Below are 17,247 nucleotides of genomic sequence, written 5' to 3' on the forward strand. Positions count from 1 at the left end.
TTCAGCCATTTATTTCCTATTTTCAGTAAAACCTCTAACAAAAAAAAATACTTTTAGAAGTATCTACTTTTAAAGGGAATATGTCAGCAGATTTTTGCTATTTAATCTAAGAGCAATGTAAGGTACAGAGCCTAATCCCAGGGATGTGTCACTAGCTCAGCAGTTTCAATAAAAAAGGAGATTTTTGTGTACTCACCGTAAAATCTCTTTCTCTTAGCCTCCAATTGGGGGACACAGGACCTTGGTGTTATGCTGCTGTCCACTAGGAGGCGACACTAGGCTTAATCTGAAAAAGATTAACGGTGGCTTCTCCTCTGCAGTATACACCCCCTGACGGCGTCAGCCATGTTCAGTTTTGTGCAAAAGCAGTAGGAAGAACGTAACATGGATAACATAACCATGCCTATAAGAAGGCAACTATGTACGAGCTCAAGAAAAAAACACCAATATGAGAACTCAACGTAACAACGCCCCGAGACGGGCAACAGGGTGGGAGCTGTGTCCCCCAATTAGAGGCTAAGAGAAAGAGATTTTACGGTGAGTACACAAAAATCTCCTTTACTCTGTCGCCTCATTGGGGGACACAGGACCTTGGGACGTCCCAAAGGAGTCCCTGGGTGGGAAGCAATGGACGAATATTGTGTAGACAGGTCCTATAATTGGGGTACTGCCGCCTGCAGGATACGTCTACCCAGGCTTGCGTCTGCTGTAGTGTTTGGTAAACGTGTGTAGGCTAGTCCAGGTGGCTGCCTTACACACTTGTTGCGCCGAAGCCTGGTGCCGAATGGCCCAGGAGGCCCCTACCGCACGTGTAGAGTGTGCCGTAATACCTGATGGAAGAGGAGAATTTTTGATTCGGTAGGCCTCTTGTATGATGGATTTGATCCACCTAGCAAGGGTAGCTTTGGAAGCTGGTAGACCCTTGCGGCCACCTTCCAGAAGAATGAAAAGAGAATCAGACTTCCGGAAGGGCGCAGTCCTAGACACATAGATACATAATGCCCTGACAAGGTCAAGCGTATGCAGAGCCTTTTCCACTCTATCAACCGGGGCCGGACAGAGGGATGGCAGTGAAATTTCCTGATTGAGGTGGAAGTCGGACACAACCGTACGGAGAACTACCTTGTCCTGGTAAAAAGCCAGGAATGGTTGTCTGCAGGAGAGGGCTGTGAGTTCAGACACCCTGCGTAGCGAGGTCATTGCCACTAGGAAAACCACGTTCTGGGATAGAAGGCAGAGTGAGACTTCCCTAAGGGGTTCAAAAGGTGTTTTCTGCAATGCTGTCAGCACGAGGTTGAGATCCCACGTCTCTAGTGGTCTTCTGTAGGGGGGAACCAATCGGGAAACGCCCTGAAGAAATGTCTTTACTTGCTGATTGTTAGCAATGCGCGTCTGAAAAAGCACAGAGAGAGCTGACACCTGGCTCTTAAGAGAGCCCAGAGACAGTTTGGCCTCCAGACCTGATTGTAGAAACCCAAGTACCCTGGGGAGGGAATAAGGGAAAGGGGTCTGATCACGAGAATCGCACCAGGTGATGAAAGCTTTCCAGGTACGGTAATAGATCTTTGCAGTTTGGCTTCCGTGCCCTGATCATGGTTTCAATGACGTCAGGTGAGAACCCTGACTTGGTTAAAACCCAGGTCTCAATGGCCATGCCGTCAAATTGAGGGCCCCCGAGTTCTGGTGGTAGAAAGGGCCCTGTAACAGAAGATCCGGGCGGTCGGGGAGACGCCAGGGAACGTCTGCTGTAAGCTGCATGATGTCGGCGTACCACATACGTCTGGGCCAGTCTGGTGCGATGAGGATGGTTGGAACTCCCTCTTGCTTGATCTTTCTCACCACTCTGGATATTAGGGGAAGAGGTTGAAAGATGTACAGGAGCTGAAACTGAGTCCAGTCCTGAACTAGGGCGTCCGCTGCCAGCGACCGCGGGTCATGTGTTCTGGCCATGAAGTTGGCGACTTTGGCATTGAAGTGGGATGCCATTAGGGCCACGTCCGTAGTCCCCCAGCGATGGCAGATCTGTTGAAAAACTTCGGGATGGAGAGACCACTCTCCCGAGTCCATTCCCTGTCGGCTGAGGAAATCTGCTTCCCAGTTGTCTACTCCCGGGATGTGGACCGCAGAGAGAACCGAACAAGTGTCTTCCGCCCAGTGGAGAATGTGTGTCACTTCTCGCATCGCCTGGGCACTGCGGGTCCCCCCCTTGGTGATTTACATATGCCACAGCCGTGGCATTGTCTGACTGTACTCTGATGTGAGAGGCTGCCAGTAAATGATGGAAGGCTCTCAACGCCAGGAGGATGGCACGAATTTCCAAGATGTTGATGGGCATGGTCGCTTCTGTTGGGGACCACTTGCCCTGTGCTCTGTGGTGCAGGTGTACCGCACCCCAACCTGTCAGGCTCGCATCGGTGGTCAGAACTTTGAATTGACTCGTGAGAAAGGATTTCCCCTTTGTTAGCGAGGTTGGTTTGAGCCACCAGTGCAGGGATCTCTTGGTTGACGACGTCAACTGAAACTCCCTGTAGAGGGAAAAAGGATTCCTGTCTATGACTTGAGGATGGCTAGTTGGAGAGGCCTGAGGTGAAGCTGGGCAAATGGGACCGCTTCTATTGCCGCCACCATCCTGCCAAAGACTCTCATGGGAAACCGGAGAGACCGAGGGGATTTGCGAAGTAGGGTGCGGACTCCTATTCGGAGAGGCAGTGCTTTGTCCTTGGGGAGGCGTACTAGACCCTTGAGGGTGTTGATTAACATTCCCAAAAAGGTCAGAGATTGACTCGGGGTTGGTGATGACTTTTTTAAGTTGACTAACCAGCCCAAACGACTCAGAAAGTCGATTGTGATCGAGACGCTGATTTTGCAGTCCTTGAAGATGGGAGCCTTGATGAGGAGATAGTCCAGATATGGAATGACTATTATGCTTCTGGAGTGCAGGATGTCCATGGTGACTGCCATGACCTTGGTGAACACTCTGGGAGCCGTGGCGAGTCCGAACGGGAGAGCCAAGAACTGGTAGTGTTCCTGGTCGATTGCGAACCTGAGAAATCTCTGATGAGCTGGTGCAATTGGTATATGTAGGTATGCGTCTTGAATGTCTATGGAGGCGAGAAATTCTCCCTTCTCCATGGACGCAATGATGGACCGAAGGGACTCCATGCGAAAGTGACATACCCGTACATATTTGTTGAGCTGTTTTAGATCCAATATGGGCCGTATGCTGCCTCCTTTTTTGGGGACTACGAATAAATTCGAGTAGAACCCTTGGAAGCGCTCGGCCGTGGGGACCGTTACTATGACACCTGCTTGGAGAAGTAATGAAACCGCGTGGTGGAAGGCACGAGCCTTGGCTGGCGGTTTTGGGGGAACAGACCGGAAGAATTTGTTTGGCGGGTTGGAAGTGAACTCTATCTTGTATCCTGAAGACACTAGTTCCCTGACCCACCCGTCGTCTGTAATAGGCAGCCAGACCTAATGAAAGAGCAAAAGACGGCCGCCTACAGGTGGGGTGTCTTCCAGAGTTCGTGAGTCATGATGAGGCGGAAGTGCAAGACTTACCTCCCTTAAATTTTGACTGGCCTGCCTTTGATTGCCAGGTCTTGCCCGACTTTTGCGTCGACCTCGAGTTGTCCCTGTTTGGAGCGCGGTTGTTATTTTGTGCTGGTCGCGAGACGGACCAGCCGGAAGAGTTCCGAAAGGATCGGTAACGTGTCTGATGGCGCTTTTTGTAAGTGTGTTTGGGCTTCAGTTGGGGGAGAGAGGTACTTTTACCCCCGGTGGCGTAGGATATCATTGTGTCCAACTGTTTACCAAAAAGTCGACCACTGAGGTACGGGAGGTGCGTGAGGGACTTCTTTGAGGCTGGGTCTGCTTTCCATTCACGCAGCCAGAGGATACGTGCAGCCAGGGGAGGAGTCCTGAGGAGATAATTTGCATATTTCCACTGCATTTTGGGGTAAGTGAAGAGTCTCCGCGAGCTCAAAGAACACTGGATTTTGGCTGTTGGAGCTGAAAAGAGGACATCGGTAAACCAGGGGAGGAGTCCTGAGGAGATAATTTGCATATTCCCACTGCATTTTGGGGTAAGTGAAGAGTCTCCGCGAGCTCAAAGAACACTGGATTTTGGCTGTTGGAGCTGAAAAGAGGACATCGGTAAACCAGGGGAGGAGTCCTGAGGAGATAATTTGCATATTCCCACTGCATTTTGGGGTAAGTGAAGAGTCTCCGCGAGCTCAAAGAACACTGGATTTTGGCTGTTGGAGCTGAAAAGAGGACATCGGTAAACCAGGGGAGGAGTCCTGAGGAGATAATTTGCATATTCCCACTGCATTTTGGGGTAAGTGAAGAGTCTCCGCGAGCTCAAAGAACACTGGATTTTGGCTGTTGGAGCTGAAAAGAGGACATCGGTAAACCAGGGGAGGAGTCCTGAGGAGATAATTTGCATATTCCCACTGCATTTTGGGGTAAGTGAAGAGTCTCCGCGAGCTCAAAGAACACTGGATTTTGGCTGTTGGAGCTGAAAAGAGGACATCGGTAAACCAGGGGAGGAGTCCTGAGGAGATAATTTGCATATTCCCACTGCATTTTGGGGTAAGTGAAGAGTATCCGCGAGCTCAAAGAACACTGGATTTTGGCTGTTGGAGCTGAAAAGAGGACATCGGTAAACCAGGGGAGGAGTCCTGAGGAGATAATTTGCATATTCCCACTGCATTTTGGGGTAAGTGAAGAGTCTCCGCGAGCTCAAAGAACACTGGATTTTGGCTGTTGGAGCTGAAAAGAGGACATCGGTAAACCAGGGGAGGAGTCCTGAGGAGATAATTTGCATATTCCCACTGCATTTTGGGGTAAGTGAAGAGTCTCCGCGAGCTCAAAGAACACTGGATTTTGGCTGTTGGAGCTGAAAAGAGGACATTGGTAAACCGCGCGCCTACCGGCGCGCGCATTTTGAAGCTTTTTTTTTAAGCTTTTTTCACTGTTTTCAGAACATTAACAATAAGAACATGGAAGAGTCCAGGAGCCATTTGGTGAGCTGCATATCCTGCTACATGTTCACAGACTTGCCAGTGGAAAAGCCAAACTTCACATGCCAGAAATGCAAGCTTGTGTCCCTGTTGGAGGAAAAGTTGCGAAATCTAGAAGAGAGGTTAACTACCTTGAAAATCATTAAGGAAGGTGAAGAGTTCTTAGACAGAGCAGAATTATCTCTTCATGATTCAGAAAGAGAAGAAATTCGAACTGCACCTGACGAAACAGAGGAATGGAAGCATGTGACCCACAGAAGCAGGAGGATCGAGAGGCAGTCAGCACCCATACTGCTCAGGAACCAGTACCAGGCTCTCACGCAGGAGAACCATGAAGAAATACAGCAAAATAAGACTTTGCCAGCAATGAATAACCTTGTAAGCCCTCAGAATCCTCCTGGATGGAGAAAGAAGAATGTTGTGAAGAAAAAACGGAGAGTGGTGGTCATGGGGGATTCCCTGTTAAGAGGAACAGAGGCCGCTATCTGCAGACCAGACATAACCTCAAGAGAAATGTGCTGTCTTCCAGGAGCAAAAATTAAAGATGTGTCTGACAGGATATCAAGACTCTTCAGACCTACAGATCACTACCCATTCCTGCTAATAAATGTGGGGACAAATGACACCGCAAGAAAGGACCTAGAAACCATCTGCAGTGACTTTGAAGACTTAGGCAAGAAAGTGAAAGAATTGGGAGCGCAGGTGGTCTTCTCATCCATCCTCCCAGTGGATGGCCATGGAACAATGAGGTGGAATAAGATTCTACAGGTGAACAACTGGCTACGTCGATGGTGCCGTCAACAAGGATTTGGATTTCTGGATCACGGAATGAATTACCTATACGATGGACTACTTGCTAGAGATGGGGTGCACCTTACGAAGACTGGAAAACATGTATTTGGAAGTCGCCTTGCTACACTCATCAGAAGAGCTTTAAACTAGAACAATGTGGGAAGGGAAGCAAAAGGCCAGAAAAAGCCATACAGCTGACAAATACTATTGAGATCTCTGCTGCTGGAAGTGGAAAAGAAGAACAAAGACAAAAAAATCTAAATAATAAAAATATGGGAGGAAGAGAAACCAATCACAAACTAAAATGTTTTTATACAAATGCACAAAGCATGGGCAACAAACAAGGAGAATTGGAACTACTAATGCAGGAAAAGGAATATGATGTCATTGGAATCACTGAAACTTGGTGGGACGATACACATGATTGGAATAAAAGGCTAAAAGGATACAACTTATTTGCAAGAAACAGACTTGATAAACGAGGAGGAGGTGTTGTATTGTATGTTAGAAAAGCGTATATCTGCACAGAGATTGAAGCTTCAGAGACTGGGAGTTCTGTGGAAACTGTTTGGGTAAGAATACAAGGAGAGAACAACGGAAAGGACACCATTGTAGGCATTTACTACAGGCCACCTGGGCAAGCTGAAGATATGGATGAACTCTTTATGTATCAAATGACCAAGTTCTCCAAAAAATATGACGTAGTGGTCATGGGAGATTTCAACTATCCAGACATTTGTTGGGAATCTCTCTCAAGTAAAACTAACAGGTCAAGCAAATTCTTATCCTCTCTTGCTGACAACTTTATCTTCCAAAAGGTAGGGGAGAAAACAAGGGGATCTGCTACTTTGGATCTAATTCTTATAAACAGGGAGGAAATGGTTGAGGAGGTAAAGGTGGCTGGGACCCTAGGAGGCAGCGATCATGCTATTATAGAATTTTGGATAACTAGAGGAGGAAGACATGTGAAGACTCAAACTTCAAGGTTAGATTTTAGAAAGGCAGATTTTAAGAGACTCAGAAAGAGAATAGGAGGGATCCAATGGCTGGATGTCCTTAAGGACAAAAATGTCCAGGAAGGATGGGAAATTTTTAAAAATGAGATTCTCAAAGCACAATCGTTAACAATCCCGAAAAGTAGGAAGAATGGGAAGCATTTAAGGAAACCAGGATGGATGAACACAGAACTTAAACACATGCTAAAAAGAAAGAAAGAAATGTTTATTAAATGGAAAGAGGGAGGCATATCTAAAGAAGATTATAATGCAGTCTGCAGATCCTGTAGGGCACGTATCAGGTTAGCTAAAGCTGACAATGAATTAAGGCTTGCAAGAGATGTCAAAAGCAATAAAAAAGGATTTTGGGGGTATGTCAAAAGTAAAAGAAAAGTCAAAGATGCTATAGGATTTTTACAGGATGAAAATGGAGAAATGGTAAGAGAGGATGTTGAGAAGGCCGAACTTTTTAATTCCTATTTTGCATCTGTTTTCTCTCAGAAAGAAAATGTAACATCAACTGATCTTCACTGTCCATTTAAAGGAATAGAGGAATCCAAGTTATCAGTAAACAGAAAGATTGTGAGGGAATATTTAGCTAACATAAATGAGTTCAAGTCTCCAGGTCCAGATGAATTACACCCCAGAGTACTGAAGGAGATTGTAGAAGAAATTTTAGAACCACTCTCCATAATCTTTGAAAATTCTTGGAGAACAGGAGAAGTCCCAGAAGACTGGAGAAGAGCAAATGTTGTTCCTATCTTCAAAAAGGGGAAGAAGGTGGACCCAGGGAACTATAGGCCGGTGAGTCTGACTTCTATACCAGGAAAGATCTTTGAACAAATTATTAAACAACATGTATGTAAGTACATGGATAAGAATGAAGTGATTAACCAGAGTCAGCATGGGTTTGTAACTAACAAGTCATGTCAGACTAACTTAATTTCCTTCTATGACAGAATCACTGACTGGGTGGATCAGGGAAATGCTGTAGATATAGTATATCTTGACTTCAGCAAAGCATTTGACAAAGTATCTCACATCATCCTTATTGAAAAAATGACCAAGTATGCAATGGATCAGGCAACTGTTAGGTGGATTCATAACTGGCTTAGTGATCGGACTCAAAGGGTGGTTGTAAATGGCTTCACATCCAGCTGGATGAATGTCTCAAGTGGGGTACCACAGGGCTCCGTCCTGGGACCTGTATTGTTCAACATCTTTATCAATGATTTAGATGAAGGAATTGAGGGTAAACTGATTAAATTTGCTGATGACACAAAGCTAGGAGGGATAGCTAATACTAGAGAAGAGAGAGAGAGGATTCAAAAAGACCTAAATAAACTGGAGCAGTGGGCAGCAACCAACAGAATGGTTTTTAACAGGGAAAAATGCAAAGTACTACATCTGGGCAATAAAAATGAAAAAAGCATATACAGAATGGGAGGAATAGAGCTAAGCAACAGTACATGTGAAAAAGACTTAGGTATACTAATAGATCATAGACTGAACATGAGTCAACAGTGTGATGCAGCAGCAAAAAAGGCAAATACAATTCTGGGATGTATTAACAGAAGCATACAGTCTAGATCACGTGAAGTCATTATCGGTCTTTACTCCTCTTTGGTCAGACCTCATCTGGAATACTGTGTACAGTTTTGGGCACCACATTTTAAAAAAGACATAGACAAACTGGAGCAAGTTCAGAGAAGAGCGACCAGAATGGTGACTGGTCTGCAAACCATGTCCTATGAGGAACGGTTGCAGGATTTGGGAATGTTTAGCTTGCAAAAAAGAAGACTGAGAGGAGACTTAATAGCTGTCTACAAATATGTCAAGGGCTGTCACATTGTAGAAGGATCATCTTTATTCTCATTTGCACAAGGAAAGACTAGAAGCAATGGGATGAAACTAAATGGGAGGAGACACAGATTAGATATTAGAAAAAACTTTTTGACAGTTAGGGTGATTAATGAGTGGAACAGGCTGCCACGAGAGGTGGTGAGTTCCCCTTCAATGGACGTCTTCAAACAGAGGCTGGACAGACATCTGTCTGAGATGATCTAGTGAATCCTGCTTTGAGCAGGGGGTTGGACCAGATGACCCAGGAGGTCCCTTCCAACTCTACCATTCTATGATTCTATGATTCTATGATACGCCGAATCATGATGGCGTTTGCTGCTATCCCCGCTGCACCCCTTGCAGAATCCAAAGCTGCATGAAGCATGTAATCTGCTACAACTGCTATTTGGGCCGCTTGGTCCGACAGTTCAGGGGTAGATACTTGGAGGCCAGCTTGTAAATTTTGGGCCCAAGCCAGGATGGCCTTGGCAGCCCAAACTGAAGCGAACGCGGGAGCCAGGGAGGCCCCTGCGGCCTCGAAAATTGAACGAACCATGCGTTCTACCGGCCAGTCTACCGTGTCCCTGAGGGTTGAGCTATCAGGCAGTGAAAGGAGTGACTGTGCTGCTATCCTAGAGACTGGGGGATCCACTTCGGGTGGATCTGTCCATTCCTTGGTGGCCTCCTGTGGGAAGGGGTACCGCGCCTCCAGATATTTGCGATTGGTAAACTTCTTCTCAGGCTGTGAGAACTGCTTTTTAAGGATCGACTTAAACTCTGGGTGATCAAAGAAGACCTTAGGAGGCTTCAGAACTCCTTCAAAGGAAATCTTGTGTTGTGGTGTCTCCGGGGGCGGATCAGAAATGTCCAGCACGCGATGGATGGACGAGATTACGTCCTCAACTAGAGCTGTATTGCTAGGGGGGATTGGTATCAGGGACCCTTCAGTTTCCTTGTCTGAGTCGGAATCACAGATGCCTTCCGAATCCTGTGTATCGCTAAGGCGTCTCCTGCTGGGTGAACCAGGGTGGAGGCCTTCTCTGGTCGGGGATCGCTGCGGAGGACTGCATTGTCTGACCCTGGTAGGGGAGTCTAGATGACCTGGAACTACGGTGTCTCTCCCTAGAAGGGGGATGACCGTGTGCTATGGGATGATGCAGATGAGCGTGACCTGTGGGTCCGCTTGCGTCCTGACCTGAGCCTGAAGCAATGTGGAGGTTAGGTTATCTATAGACTGCGTCACAGATTGCGACATCTGAGTGACCCATTCCGGCGTGGCATTAGACACCGAAGCATTGGGAGGGGCTTCTTGGGGCTCTGGCACAGTAGTCTGGATGCAGTCCTGGCAGTGCGGGTACATGCTGCCACTGGGGAGAGTATTGCTGCAGGCTGTACAGAGTGCATAATAGCAGTCCTGCCTGGTTCTGTTGGACCTTGAGCCCGGCATAGTGCACTGGGGTGGCTATGCAGAGGAGCCTATAAGGAATAATGGACTCACAGCCGAGGAAGAACTCCAGCTGTGATCTTATCCCACCAGTGTGCCCCTAGGTCCAGCACCGAAGATCCACAGTCCTGTGCCCCCCGGAGACTGGCTGGTCTTCCATTATCCTGCAGCAGATAATGGCACCGGAGTAAAGTTAAGAAAGAAGGGGGGCGGAGAGCTGAAAAGGGCGGCAGAACTGTGTGAAATCGCGCCCTTTCAGTCTCGATCCGCCCCCTCTATGACACTGTAGTGTTATATTTGTCATCCGGGGGCGGGCCAGGGAGAGGAGGTGGCGGCTTCGGCTAGGCCAAAGCCGCGGCCTAAATTAGATGCCTGATGCCCAAAGGGACTCCAAGCCGGCGCGGAAGTCCGGGAGGGGGCCGGATCTGAACCGGACCCCCACTGGATTTAAAGGTAGGATAGCGGTGGGGTATAAGCGGAAGGGGAGGGGCCCTGTGAAGAGTCCCCCTGAGGCACCATAGAGCTGGTGCTGCCGCAAAAACAGGGCGCAGGGAGGCCTGTGCCTCTGTTGTGTCATGCCTGCCTGCACTCCCCCTGGCCCCGACAGAAGCCCGCAGCAGGGCTGGGGTCCCTGGATTTATGCCTGTACAGGCCCTACCTGAGGCGTTTCAACCTAATACCCCCAGGGGGGATTAGGGAGGTGCTGGTGTCACCATCAGGGGGCTTTATCCTCGCCTCGACCTCAACCCAGAAACCAAAAGGAATTGGGGAAGGAGGGGGGTCTCTACTTCGAACCAGCACCCGAGGGGCTGGGGAAGGAGCGACATGGGGAATAGCCATCTCCACTTCAACCGTGCACCCCGATATAAGGGGCCGAGGAAGAAGCCATGCCGGGAGTCTCGCAGTAGACCCACTTTTCTTCATCTGTAATCCCGTCAGTGAAAACAGGGTAAAAGTTTTAGGTGTGCCTCCTATGCGACACTAAGCAAAAACTGGAGAAGGCTGATGCCGTCCAGGGGTGTATACTGCAGAGGAGGAGCCACGGTTTATCTTTTTCAGATTATGCATAGTGTCGCCTCCTAGTGGACAGCAGCATAACACCCATGGTACTGTGTCCCCCAATGAGGCGACAGAGTAAGGACGTGTGTTTTTGTAGCAGTGAGACTTGGGAAGCAGAATCAAGGAGGATCAGAAAGACTTTACAAGGAGAATGACAGACATCCTTCAGGAAAGTAGATGGATAGCATGGCACAGATTTGTATTCTATATGATTCTAGTCTAAGGGTATATAGCCCTGACTGGAAAGATACGGATCTGCTCCACTGACCATCAGAGAGACCATGGATATGTTGTTTGGGGCTGCCAGGAGGGACCCACAAGTCACCTGCAACCCACGGAGACATTCGGAGAAGCCAGATTGGGGGGACCCACCGTTATCTGGCCCCATGGAAATTCTCAGAAAGGCCAGGTTGGGACCCTCGGGTCACCTGGTCTTGTACCTAGAAGGACTGCTAGCTTACTAAGCTTTCAGCTACCTCCTCTCTGTGGGGGCCCGCCAGAAGCGGGGAGGCCACTGGTTGAAATAGCCGGCCCTGGAAGTCTCCAAAGTCGTAGCTTTTCTGTCCCAGGCGGGCGGAGAAGGGAGGGCGAGACTGCGTAATATTATGCCATCTTGGGTATTTGCTGGGACAGTTCTGTGTGTTTATTGTCCGCTTTGTGATTCAATAAAGTATTGCCACGTTGTTTCACCCTCACCCTATGTTCTCTAGGTAGCTTTACGCCCACGGAAGACCCTGTGTCTTCACACCTTCCCTCCTTTTTTTTCCTATAACTTGATGTTTTATTCGACGTTATACGATACATATTTCTATTATATTTTGATGCTGATATTGTCCTGTTTATTATTCTTTTTTTTTTGTATTTTTGTTAATTGAAAATTATAGAACCTTTCAAAAAAAAATCAATTTTGAAAAAAAAAAATTAGGGTGTCAACCACCGCTGACAGGCAGGGCTGATTATATGGGACTAGTGTTGAGCGAATATGTTCGGGCCGAGCTCCGAGTATTTACAGCTGCTCGGTGATGAGGTTAAATCGCTCCCGTGTGCATGATTTGCAACTGTTTGACAGCTTTATTACATGTGAGGAATGTGTAAGAAATAGACATTCCTCACATGTAATAAAGCTGTCAAACAGTTGCAAATCATGCACACGGGAGCGATTTAACCTCATCACCGAGCAGCTGTAAATACTCGGAGCTCGGCCCGAGCATACTCGGACAGAACATACTCGCTCAACCCTATATGGGACGTATGCAGGTTCCACATAGCAATTTTCGTTTTTTCTTCTTTCACCTGTCTGACCTTGTTCCCTCGAGGGTATTCCTGACACGACTCTTAAGTGTTGAGGTGATATTGTGTGGAGTGATCCCACGAGAGATAGATATTTATATATATATATTTAATATTAGATCTCTCTATCTATCTATAATCTCTAATGCTCAATGTAGGCTTACCCTATATAGCTCTCCCACGAGAGATAAAGAATATTTTTAAAGCGTTTTTTTTCTGCTTTTGACTACAGATTAAGGACTCCTGAATTTATCTACTTCGGTTTTTCTTCAAATCAGGCTCTATGCCCCTACATAATGCAGCTATACGATTCAACAGCAAAAACCTGCTGACAGATTCCCATTAATCTTGGCCCATTACTGGGGAATCTGATGGCAGTTCATATACCATGAGGATCTGGATCAAAAGTCTACACACATTAATGACTGTTCAACAGACAGGGGATTCCATTTTCCATCCATACAAATACAACCTTGATAGATTTAAGATGGCATCCCAATGCTTCTCGTTCATGTTACGGAGCTGATGAACTTCATCCAGGACCAAATATTTCCAGCTCATCTTCATAAAAGCCTGGAGGCCCTTGAACAGCTGCTTGTAAGAGGTGATGCAGACATGGAAGTTGTTGGGCTCTTCCCAACTCTGAAGTAAGCAAATATAAATAAGGCAGTCTTTAGTTAGAAATGATGCAAAACTCAAATATCAAAGCAATACCCTTATGGTATTAATGTGGGGAAAACAAAAAAGGTTAATACTATGATGTTTAGTACAATTAAAATCCTATTTTAAAAGGAATTTTTTAGAATTTTCACATCAAGCTAAAAAGGACAGCTCTTATTTTATATTTTACCTGCCGTTTTCTTCTGAGTTCTCTTTGGCTCCCAAAATACAGAAGTAGTTTAAGAGATGGACACCAGCGTTTGAGCTCCAATTCCCATTTTAGAACATTGAAACTTCGTACAACAATCAAGTGAGGACCCCACACTCCTGAATGAGAAAACACGGAATTTGAAAGGATAATTATAAAATCTAACATCTGCCAATAAAACTATAGAGAATTAATGCTCACCTTCACTGCCGGCCAGATGTGCCAACAAAGCAATGACTTGGACATTTTTACCAAGTCCTGCTTCATCAGCCAGAATTCCATTAAGGTTCTTCTTGTATTGTCGTGCCAACCAGTTCAATCCGATCATCTGATAATCTCGAAGTCTGCCGTGAAGTAATGGCGGTGGAGAGGTTTTCACCTATGCAATTGCATATATTTAGGAATTAAGATATACGCATTGGAAAAAAAACTACTTATTTTAGCATACTGTTTTAATCCCTTACCTACATCCACTGTACATGTACGGCACAAGTCTGGAGCGGGCTCACGGGATGAGCCCGTCATAAACCAGGCAAAGAATGGCCGTGACATACAGCCAGGATCTGCCTTTAACAGCTGCGGATGGAGCAAAGCAGTGCTCAGCGAGTGTTATGCTACATGCCACTGTAAAACTGACAGCAGCATTTAGAGCACACTGGCATGTGGGCATCACTTTATGCGTCCATCAGCTGCTCTGCGATAGGATCGCAAGACACCAATGGGTTGCTATGAAAACCAGGAGTCTGTTGAAGACCTCTGTGCCTGTCATCACACAGCTCCAATGAAACAAAGCCTCTGGCTAGGCTTCAGAAGAGGACTGTGAATTTGCTATATACAGCACTACTGTGGTATTGCTGTATCTAGCACAAGCAATCAGACAATTGTAGGTTCAAGTCGCCTTAAAGGACTAACAAATACAGAATAAAAAAAAAATAAAAGAAAGTTTTATGAAATAAAAAACAAAACAAAGTTTGAATCACCCCCTTATGTCCAATTTAAATATAAAAAGAAAAAAAAATACACATGTGGCATCACCATATCCATGAAAGTGTGATCTATTAAAATATGAACTAATCAACCAAAATCGGTAAACACTGTAAACAGAAAAAAAATGAAACACGCCAAATTTCCAAGGTTTTGTATTGGTTGCTGCAAGTCGCAACACCACAAAATAATGCTGAAAGAAGCAATCAAAATATCATATCTATCCCAAAATGGCATCAATAAAAACATGGTCTCGCCCCGCAAAAAATGAGCCCAGCTGCTACTGCCATCTATGTAGATGGGAGGAGCTAGAGGCAGAGCTCCTCCCCCTATCTACATAGAATCTTAAGAGATAGGAGGAGCTCTGCTTACAGCTCCTCCCCCAATCTACATAGAATTGCATCTGTAGCAGCTGCCATCTCCTATCTCAGTAATGGGAAAGGCTGTCTTCACTGAATACAGATTCTATCCCAGAACTGAGAATTTTGATAATGACTGATCAATTCTGACAGAGAAAGAAGCCGGATTCTCTGATAAGATATATTACAAAGTAGCTGATTTTCATGTGAACTATTGATTTATGAAATAAAAATTAAAATGATGGTTACGCTTTAAAGAGCAACCTGAAAAGTGCAAAAAGTTTCAAAACTTACTGAAGAACAAAACAAAGCACTTACTGGTCCAGAGATGCGTGAGCTGCCACGGGGCAGTAACAGCTCAGCGGCAGCAGCCACCTCTGCAATGTCCCGGCTGTGTTTCCTTGCACCCACATGGGTACTGTTACCCCCATCCACAGTCAGGAGAGAGTCGATAAGAACTATCTGCTTCTGAGTGTAATCTAAATTAACGTCCCAACCTGTGCAAAAAAAATGGAGAAACAGGATTTTAGTCCTTTAAAATATTTCTGCTTTATAAAAATATATTTTTTGCGTCAGTCTCATCTGCTCAAAGCTTGGGCAATACACACTCCAAAACAAATTGCACAACAAAAAGGAAAATCTACCGATTTCCAATGAATCTATTAAATGCTATTTTTTCTCAATTAAAGGGGCCCTCCGGTCTTAAACTACAAGTCTGCAGTTAATGTGCACACATTCCAACTAGACTGTTTCCAGCTTCGCTCAATACATTTGCATTTTATCAAGACCACGTCCATCTTGTGGGAATGTGGCCGGGAGTATGCATATCACATACTTGTGGTTACATAACTGCCATTCCCCGGGCTGACACAGGAGAATCCTCACAACGCACGCGATGTGAGGATTCAAAAGCCTATGTGACTGCAGACTTGTAGTTTAAGTCCGGACAACCCCTTTAAGAACAGGTAAACAAATAAGATCGCAATTCCAAAAATCAGACACAGCATAATAAGTACAGATTTTCAGATTCAAAACTCATATGCAGCACAAAGAAATTGCAAATTTCACAGATTTTGGACACTTTGACAAGGAGGTATTTTGCATCAATCCCATAAAAAAAAAAACAAAATATGGTAAACACAAATCTTTTTAATTTATCTTTTTTCATTAAAGTTCTATACTTGGTTTTAGTTTACAAATATCAAAACAAAAACTGGCCAAAAGAAAGGTGAAAGTGGTCATAGGCCAATTCTACAGAAGCTTTAAACAATTTGAATAAAAAAAAATCAAAAAAAAAAAATCAATATTTTTAGAATTTTAAAATAATTAAGACATCAAAAGTATTTAATTGTCTTACAAAAAAAAAAAATACGGAGAAAATGTGGAGATTTACACCAAGTTGCAAGTTGTACATTTTGGTGTGTATAGCGACAAAGAACAACAAACCTTTAGGCTTTAAAACGGTGCCAATTGCTGCTGGATCCTGAAGGAAGACAAAACACAGTAGACATCACTAATTGGATTTCCATGATGGTCTAGTGAACAGTTCAATACTAACACCCTCTAAATTTCAGTACTACTCCTACACAAAAAATTAGGAAGTACTAGGGTTACAATTCTAGGATTAATTCCTTATTATATTGCATTTTATAAGGAAGCAAACAATAAAAAAGCTGCATCAAGTTCTAACGTTATCATCTATCTTTAGGATTGGTCACAAACTGGACACTACAGAGCCCTGTTTAAATGGAGCAACAATGGAGCAAGCTCACCACCACTTTATTCATTCTCTATGGGACAACTAGAGACAGCCAAGCACTATACTATTTCTGGCTGTTAAATGGAAAATTAATGGATTGGGTGTGCATATGATCAACCTCCGCTCCACTCACGTCAAGTGTAGGTGATCACTGTAAGGTCGCAGTCAGACGGCCATATAAACTGGACGACGATAGGAACGCAGTGCATGGACTGGCCGGTGACTCTTCTGACCCGAGCATGACAGCTTTATGAATTGCTATGCAGTGGTCATGCTCGGGTTGGGAGAGCCTCCGGCCAGTCCGTGCACTGCATTCTGATCTCTGTCCGATTTATACAGCAGTCTTACTGCACGCTAAAGAAGCACTTACAGCTAAATTTTTATCTCCTAACCCCTTCTAAATGTGCCTGTAATGTAGAATAGGTGTATTAAAACACTTTTACCCTTCTTTTTGATTTTTTGTACTAATTCGATCCTCTTCTGGATCACACAGGGGTTTATGTGCAGACCAGAAGTTGCTTTCTCAATATAAGTCAATGGAGCCTCGTTTTAAGGCTCCATGGGCTTACGTTGTAAAAGTTTATATAGTTTTACGGTGTTTGCTGGGCTGTCTAATTTCTGATCACATCATATATACTAGAATAATTGCAACACTTAAATTAGGGACGGGCAAAAGGGGGTCTAGGTGAATATTACAGGGAAAATCTAATTGCGACAAAGTCAGAATAGTTCATACTGCCAGTGGTGTGGAATAATTTTGCTGGGAAAAGTGGTGTTTGAAGATAGGAGCGCTCGCTGACTGCTGAGTGAGCGGCTCGGTGTCCCCCCTAG

The 17,247-nt window shown here is 45.3% G+C and overlaps 1 protein-coding gene across 13 annotated transcripts in view; it reads right to left on the bottom strand.

Annotated features, from left to right (window-relative positions):
• The window catches only part of LOC141259763 (E1A-binding protein p400-like), a 173,526-nt gene that overhangs the window by 104,393 nt on the left and 51,886 nt on the right, over positions 1-17,247 (bottom strand). For all 13 annotated transcript variants that reach the window (XM_073676083.1, XM_073676086.1, XM_073676081.1 and 10 more), the window contains exons 11-15: positions 16,104-16,140; positions 14,976-15,154; positions 13,516-13,693; positions 13,297-13,433; positions 12,919-13,088 (exon numbers count right to left, since the gene is read on the bottom strand). In XM_073676083.1, the coding sequence (XP_073532184.1) occupies positions 12,919-13,088; positions 13,297-13,433; positions 13,516-13,693; positions 14,976-15,154; positions 16,104-16,140 (701 nt within the window). The remainder of the gene's footprint in view (positions 1-12,918; positions 13,089-13,296; positions 13,434-13,515; positions 13,694-14,975; positions 15,155-16,103; positions 16,141-17,247) is intronic.

This window comes from Phyllobates terribilis, unplaced genomic scaffold (genome assembly GCF_046119375.1).
Source record: "Phyllobates terribilis strain yellow unplaced genomic scaffold, ASM4611937v1 Scaffold_1__5_contigs__length_1240528914, whole genome shotgun sequence".
Classification (NCBI taxonomy): Eukaryota; Metazoa; Chordata; class Amphibia; order Anura; family Dendrobatidae; genus Phyllobates; species Phyllobates terribilis.